The following is a 7,936-nucleotide window of genomic DNA, read 5'->3' on the forward strand; positions in this document are numbered from 1 at the left end:
GTGATGAGAGGTGCTGCAGCACAGGCAGTATGAGGTATAATACATACTTTTTTCAACATTAAAGCATGTAAATATGTCACAGTAGAGGCAAAAAATACATATATGAAATGATAGGGCCCCTTTAAGCTCTTTGCAGAAATACAGGTCTTTCTGTCAGAAGGAAGTACAGAAAAAATAAGTACTTTTAGATGAGTCTTTTCCTATACAATTTAATTTGAATGTAGATCATATAGTGATTCAGACATTCCAGTACAATGATGTTTTGCCTAAATGTTGTGCAGCATTTTCAGGCCCAGCGCTGCTTTCCCGTGGAACTCCCCCGTCCAAACCAGTCCCTGTGTGTCAGTGAACGCCCCGTCTCCCTCCAACCTAGAAACACAAAATCTCACATTGGATATTGTAGCCAAAAGGTAAATAACATTACTTGAACACCATGTCTTGGGTCTAAATATATATCCCAACCTAAATGACTTATCTATATTGAATAAGATGTTCTATGCAGTTTTTAAACTACTCAAGTGGAAATTAAAAGGAAATTGGTTAAAGGGGCTAATTTGTAAAACTCTGCACGTCAAAACTATCGTCACTAAGGCACTTAGTACATTTGGAATCTACAACTGGGACATCTTATGCTTTATTCTGGTTATATAAACAGGCTAACCCGAACCACTGCTTATAAATTAGACACAGTGCCAGATAACAATCATTTGTACATGGCCCTTTCTAGAAAAAAATGAAGGGATTACACAGTATGTGTAAGTGCCTCTTACCTGTTCTTGTTGAAGGGACCCTTGTAAGTAGAGCCATCTGGAAAGGTATATCTTCCCGTGCCATGGTACATGTTGTCTTTGAATTCTCCTTCATAGAGTGCTCCAGAGGGATGATTCAGGGTCCCTCTGCTATGCATCTGTGAGAAAGAGAGTGTTCATGTGTGACTAACCACAGACATGGATGGGTTGCTGAACTGGACTATTAGTCGCAGGTTTAAGGGTCGAAAGTGTCAGGGCCCCAATGTCTTCAACTGCAAAATGTCACTCGTAGAGAAACGTACCAACAAGGAGGATTGTAAACTTGGGCACAGGAAGCATAAAAGAGACACGTAACAACCACAGACAACTAAATACTTATCAAACACTTACAAAGAGACACAAAATGACCACAAAGAAACACAAAAGGAATACAAAGTGACAAAAATGAACCACAAGTAGACATAAAACACTACAAAGAGAAACAAAATGAAAAGAAAGTGACATAAAAGAACCACAAAAAGTCACAAAACTAAAAAGAGACACAAAACAAATACAAAGAGACCCACACAAGTCTTATGTGTTTTGTTCTATTTAGGAAATATGGTGGGTTTGCATGAAGCATAGCAAATACAACCATCAAGTCTTAAGTAAGACATCAAAATAAGTAAATACTTTGTCTTCCAGCCACTCTCCTGTGTATATGATGCCCCCTGCGGAGGTGTGTGTACCGGTACCGCTTCTCATCATCACACCTGCACACATGCTGCACTCCCCCTCTGTGGAGAAGAGAAGAGACACTGACACACACCTATGTAACTGTATTGTACATTTGGATCTGCCATCAGTTATTACTCACCATATTTGTCCCCATTGGGAAAAATGTAGGATACTTTAATAGGTCCTTCGCCTGTAAACAAAAAGTTACTTTAAGAACCTTAACTGAACAGAATGTGCTGGTATGAAACTATAATATTTACCTTGAGTTTTAACATCTTCACTTTCCTGAATGTCTGAAAGTAAAAAAAAAAGTACAGAATAAGACAGAAAACTGTCAAGACAAAAGGAAATGTGTGTGTGCTGGGTCTGTGTTAATAGAAACTATTCACAATCAAACCCACCAGACATAAGAGATGTTATCAGATTCGACAGAAAACGCTGCGAAGGGATGAGGAAAGTAAAAAACTTGAATAAAAAAAAAAGTTTTGTGCTATATTAGTTAACTTTATCACCCCAAAAAATGTCAAACCGTCTCCAGATATGAATTAATATATCATATTTTGTTGTTTATTTCCCTGTCGCCGTTTTCTGTTAGCTTGTAACTGCAGTTGCCATAGTTACAATATCCCGAACATAACAGGCTTCTTAACAGCTCTGTTGTTTCATAAACAGTCTTACTATTGTTATAAAAATTTAGTTTAGCTGAATAGGAAATTCAACTTTTAATTTTAGTCCAACCACCGCCAAATATTAATTAAAATATAACATTTTGTTGTTTATTTCCTTGTGACTGAACACCGGAAGAACACTTTGACCTCTGAGTTTTAGACCAATGAAAGAGAAGCAGGCTACCGGTGGTCGGAACCGGTCGAAACAGCAGCCTCAGGTTAGTCCATACTAGTTATGAAAGTAAAGTTTTTTCAAGTATGTATGTGTTTTATCCCGTATAATAAACATGAAATTATTGAGGATATTCTTTAGCATTAAATACATCCGTATTGACTAATGAGAAAGCTTCTCTCTGCTAGCTTGTTAAACCAGAAGTGAGTTTGCTAGCTTGTTAGCATGTTAGCTAGTGGAAGCTTGATGCACTTTACTTTCTGACGTGCCACACTATGACACAAAACCACGTTATTGCTAATACCAGCTACATGTTGTCCTTTCATAACTTGCTATCCAAGCACGTTGTCAGTCCGCCAGGCTTGGAGGGTAAATGGACTTTGCCTTTGTTGGGTTGTTAAGTCGGCATGCTCCGTTTGGTTGCATAATTGTAGCCACCAGCGCTGTGTGTCAGTCACCATCTCATTGCTCGCACTTGAACTAAAGTGCCACAACGAGCCACCCAGCATACAGCGATGTGCTGCTCTGTGCACTGCAGTGGATGTACAGTAGATTTTTGCCCGGGATCGCAACTAGCAGCTCTCTCTGGCTCGTCCAGGATTATTGTATACCAGAAGATTTTACTCAAACGATGCATTTAATGTCTCTCTTCACAGATTATTTGCTACTATGAAAGGACAATAACAGAACGTGAGTACACTGTGTAACAGCTGTATATTTTAGGCAATCCAGAATGTTTTGTTGATGATAATTCTAAGGCAAATTGCTCCAAATATGTCATCTGTGATGGATGTGTTTATGTATGTCTTTTGACAGAGAAATGAATGCAAGGAGAAGAGGTGGGCAGCCTAACAGAGGAGGGGGGAAGTTTAACAAGCCAAGAGGAAGAGGAGCAGGAAGAGGAGGAGGAGGAGGAAGAGGTGGTGGTGGTGGTGGTGGCGGTGGAGGTGGAAGTAAAGGAGGAGCTTGCGTCTATGATGACGGTGATGATTTCAGTCTTGATTCCGGACCCTCTCGTCCAAGCAGGTATGTAACGTAAAGGAATTAATGATCCGATTTGAACTTTCTCATAGTTTGCTCATTTCCAGCTGAATCCCCTTTTCACCCTAATCTCTCTTGTTCTCCGCCCCTTTCTCTTGAATGACCAGACCTGGTAGAGGACGGGGCAGTGGAGGCGGTGGCCGAGGTGGCGGGGGCCGAGGTGGCGGGGGCCGAGGTGGTAGCAGTGGTGGGGGCAGAGGTGGCGGTCGTGGTAGCGGAAGCAGTGGTGGCGGAAGGGATGGAGGTCGAGGAAGAGATCGTGGGAAAAGCAGCAGCAAGCCTCTCCCAAGGTCCCTGGCGAGGACCCGAACAAGCCCAAAGCCAGGTGACAGCGTCCGGCCGGAGATGAGCACCATGCCCATGCAGAAGATCTTCATGACTACTGAGAACCAAGAACAACTCAAGGAGCTGCTGCGGAATCTGCAGACCCGGGACTTTGATGAGCCATACGAGTAAGCACATTCTACTAAATATATCAATTATATCGATAGTTTTCCTTTTCCATTCCACAAGTAATCATATCATTCTATCTGCCTCAGTGAATCTGATTCAGATTATTCTGAAGAAGAAGAGGATGAAGAGGAAATTGATGAGTTGGACCACCGTGACGAGGGCCAGTTTTGGGCCACAACTGATGAGCCTGTGGAGAAGGCAGAGAGCCCGGTGTATCTGACCGAGTCGTCTGATGAGGAACGGCCCACCCCTGAACCTGTCCTCTCCTTATTCGCCATAGGAAAACTCTGCAGGTAGTGAACACATTTGTTATCCTGCTTTTCATCTGAAGCCAGTGTTTTGCTGCTGGGCTCTTAAGAACCTAACTTTGGAGAAGATTAGGAAAACGGGTTCAGATACAGCTAAACGATTGACTCCTAATAAACCTAAACATTTCTTTTCTTATTGTTCTGTTCTGTAGGTATGGCTTTGACAGGGAGCGTGGCAAGCAGGCATTGGAGGCTAGTGGAGGGGAATTTGGGTCCACTCTGGAAAAGCTCCTCCTCCAGATTTTCAGTGAGCGCTACGGCCAGAAAGCTGTTTCCCCTGATGGCCTTGAAGTGGTGCCTAGGGATGAGTGTTTGAGCCAGAGGCAGGAAGAAGCTCTGGCTCTCGCTGCCATTTACGGTGAGCGCTTCAACGAGCGCATTGCCAATACAGTGTGGACTGTAACCCTGGACCTGTCCTTCCTCTCTGACAATGCAGCCAAGAATGGCAGGCATGGTCGAGGTGGTGACGGAGTCGTCCACATCCGAGATGTCTGCCGGTTCTTTTTGAAAGGGCAAGGCTGTCGCTTTGGGGACAAATGCAAGTTCAAGCACCAGCTCCCCACTAAAGGGAGATCAGGCTCCCCAGACTCTCAGGGCCCGAGCCAGCCTGGCTTCAGCAGCTTTTCCTCTAATGAGTATGAACTAGAGGTGCGTTTTCCCAAAGGAAACCGTTACCCGTTTCAGGCACCAATAGTCGCCTTCAGCACCACCGATGTGTCTTTGGGGGCCGCGGGGAGGCTCAGCGTGACGGAGAAATTGTTCGCAGAAGCGTTGGCCGCAGCAAAGAGCAACGAACCTGTGGTTTACACCCTGATCACAATGTGTGAAGATGAATCTGCCATCAAGGAACTGCTGGCTGTCCAGCATCACAAATACAGCACGCCTCCGCCTGTGCTGGTGCTCCCTCGACCCTCTGTTCCCATAGCAAAGAGTAAGAGCGTGAGGAGCAACGCTACTGAGGACAGCAGGAGTAGTAGTGCCAACAGCAGGAGGACAGCACCACCTACCAACCAGAGACACATTGATTGTGAGACGAGTTCCCCTATTTATTCTAAATGTTTTGCACTCAGCGTTATAAGTTATGTGTGTAAGAGTTGAAGTCCTATCTCTGTCTTTAAAGTGAAAGAGAAAGTGGAGGCGGAGGAGCTGGATGAGAAGGACGAGGACGACGAGGACGACGATGAGGAGGACGTTCCAGTCGAGACTGAGAGTTACGTCAACCTGAGGAAGAAGATGGTGAATAAGCACAACATGAAGATCGACAACATGCAGAAAGAAAATGGCAAGCTGTGCCGGGAGTTTAAGAAGAAGCAGGTAAAGGACAACTCATCGTAATAACGTATTCTATCCAACATGATGTATGTTGGGATAACTCACGGCCGTCCTTCCATCCCTCTGTCCACTCAGTCATCGGGGCGTTTCAGGTCCATGTTGGAGCAGAGGAGGAAACTGCCCGCTTGGAACGAAAAAGAGAACATCTTGGACCTGCTGGAGCGGTGCCAGGTGCTTGTTGTCAGCGGGATGACTGGGTGGGTCTCGGTGTTCATTGTTCCCATTCACAAGGACTCAGATCAGGAAAATGCTATTACAAACGAATGTAATACTAGTATGTGGAAATATTAATTATTTTGGATATTTGATTTTCACCACTCTTAAAGCTTACATGCAAAATACCCCTTTTTTGACGAGTGCATTAAAATAAATTGTATAACCTTTAAAATATGATGATATTTTATTAAGTAACAACCTCTTTCCTTCCATGTTGTACATATGTGAAATACTTAAAAATACATCAATTAAAAACCCCATGAAGATGCAAATAACTGGTGAATATCAAGAAGCTCTTCATACACCTGCTATGCCTCTGTTAAATGTTTTTGTTCTGTAACTTCTCTGCAGGTGTGGTAAGACCACTCAGATCCCTCAGTTCATTCTGGACGCCTCTTTAGGGGGTCCGGCAGATCAGGTGGTGAACATCATCTGTACTCAGCCACGCCGAATCTCTGCCATCTCTGTGGCCCAGAGAGTGGCGCAGGAGCGAGCGGAGAATCTCGGCAACTCTGTGGGCTACCAGATCCGCCTGGAGACCGTTCGGGTACGGCCACATTTTGAATTGATGCACGTTTTTTTAGCCAAAGGTTCCAGACAGGACTTCTGTGTTGCGTATGATTCCTAGCTATATGTAGCTTTATGCGTCTGTCTCTTTTCAGTCGGCTGCCACCAGACTGCTGTACTGCACCACCGGCGTGTTACTGCGGAGACTGGAGAGCGAGGCAGACCTCAAAGGAGTATCGCACGTCATTGTGGATGAGGTGCACGAGCGAACAGAGGAGAGGTGAGATTATGCAAATCCCTCACATAGGGTGCAGAACGTAGGCTTTCCTCCGAATGCATCTGAGCAGACACTTATGGGGAGACACTTTTCATTTAGACCATTACATTCTGTCTTTCAGTCGACTGGAAAGAAAACCTCCAAATCCCACATTTGAGTTCGGCCCTACTTCAGTTTATTTAAACACACCTAAAGGTAACATTAGATAATGCCTCGTTTGCATATTCGAACATAGCAATTCTGAAAACCTGTTTTGTCTCCCCTTAAAATCTTTTTAAATTTCATTTATCTCATACATGACCGTCGCAAATAATATGTGAGCCGCTCTATCGAAATCAGTCGGAAGTCGCAAACGGCTCATTTCAAAATAAACGTGGATTTATGTAAAAAAATTGTTTTTCTTGGTTCGGGTGGTTTTGTTTGATTTTAAATAAACAAAGTCTTGGTTTTCAGAATATGAAACTTTCATTTCCAAAATCACATGATAAATACATGTTTGAAGCGTGTAAAGGGAAGAAGACAGCTCTCGCTCGCCACCCTGCTGTTCCGCAGCGCCGCCCCCCCTCCCTCCGGCTGACATTATGAATGCAAGGCGTAGAGTAATCATAGATAACACGGCAGGGTCCGTTACAGGTTGATTTTCATCTGATTTCAAATCTACAAAGTCTTGGCATTCAGAATATTAAACTTGTTTCGGCAAATTCACATGATAAATAGAACTTTGAAGCTTGTGACGGCATAAATACAAGCGGAGAACGGAGTAACTTGACGTCACAGCAGGCGTAACAACAGCCGGTGTTTCTCGAGAGGGTGTTCCCCGGGAAACAAACACAATACGAACAAACGCAAAAATACACAAACACACACTCGCGAGTATTTTGATAATTTGCTGATAACCAATCAGATCGATGGATTCCGGTGGAGGAAACTTTGAAGGCCTTTCTCTCAAAAATGATGACTCGGTGACAGTCATTATATAATGTGACATATTTAGCTTAATATTTGGAGAACAAAAAGAATCCTGATATCATCAGAAAGCTAGGAATCTCCTCTTTCCAACAGTGTATACAACTCAACATGTGTCTTTGGGTCAATGCCACTACAGGTCACATGTTGACTCTCTGTAACCGGTTTGCTTGGTCTTGATTTCCTCTTCTCTTTGTCAGTGACTTCCTGCTGTTGGTTTTAAAAGACCTGATCATGCAGAGGCCAGACCTGAAGATCATTCTGATGAGCGCCACACTTAATGCCAACCTCTTCTCTGAGTATTTCTTCAACTGTCCCACGGTGCACATACCAGGTAGTAACCCAGCTGTGGTGTCTGTTTCAGATATGCGTAATACATGTTCAAATAGGACACCTCCTTCCATTGGTTGCTTCTTTTCTCAACTTTTCTCTCTCTTCAGGTCGTACCTTCCCCGTCGACCAGTTTTTCCTTGAAGACGCTATCTCTAAATCCGGGTAAGTACATGCAGCTTCGTCCCGACAAGTATTTG

The 7,936-nt window shown here is 43.8% G+C and overlaps 2 protein-coding genes and 1 long non-coding RNA gene across 3 annotated transcripts; 2 read left to right on the forward strand and 1 right to left on the reverse strand.

Annotated features, from left to right (window-relative positions):
• Positions 1 to 68: 68 nt before the first annotated feature.
• morn2 (MORN repeat containing 2) lies at positions 69 to 2,104 on the reverse strand. Its single transcript, XM_010787989.1, has 6 exons — positions 1,868 to 2,104; positions 1,727 to 1,759; positions 1,606 to 1,656; positions 1,422 to 1,525; positions 771 to 907; positions 69 to 369 (listed from the first exon to the last, which is right to left on the reverse strand). Exons 1-6 carry the CDS (start codon positions 1,872 to 1,874, stop codon positions 267 to 269), a joined length of 435 nt encoding a protein of 144 aa, XP_010786291.1. The 5' UTR covers positions 1,875 to 2,104; the 3' UTR covers positions 69 to 266.
• A 221-nt stretch (positions 2,105 to 2,325) lies between these two features.
• On the forward strand, positions 2,326 to 3,208 carry LOC104960041 (uncharacterized). The gene is made up of 3 exons (XR_799947.1): positions 2,326 to 2,352; positions 2,963 to 2,996; positions 3,123 to 3,208. It is a non-coding gene; the product is annotated as an uncharacterized lncRNA (long non-coding RNA).
• Positions 3,209 to 3,222: 14 nt separating this feature from the next.
• Positions 3,223 to 7,916, forward strand: LOC104960042 (putative ATP-dependent RNA helicase DHX57; the record flags this gene model as incomplete). The annotated part of the gene is made up of 10 exons (XM_010787990.1): positions 3,223 to 3,332; positions 3,455 to 3,799; positions 3,887 to 4,093; positions 4,261 to 5,135; positions 5,229 to 5,422; positions 5,516 to 5,637; positions 6,008 to 6,203; positions 6,319 to 6,443; positions 7,607 to 7,740; positions 7,847 to 7,916. Coding segments are annotated over 10 exons (2,367 nt in total), but the record flags the coding sequence as incomplete, so codon positions are not given.
• Positions 7,917 to 7,936: the final 20 nt, after the last annotated feature.

The sequence above is a fragment of the Notothenia coriiceps genome, unplaced genomic scaffold (genome assembly GCF_000735185.1).
Source record: "Notothenia coriiceps isolate Sejong01 unplaced genomic scaffold, NC01 NC01_scaffold00031494, whole genome shotgun sequence".
NCBI classification, from domain to species: domain Eukaryota; kingdom Metazoa; phylum Chordata; class Actinopteri; order Perciformes; family Nototheniidae; genus Notothenia; species Notothenia coriiceps.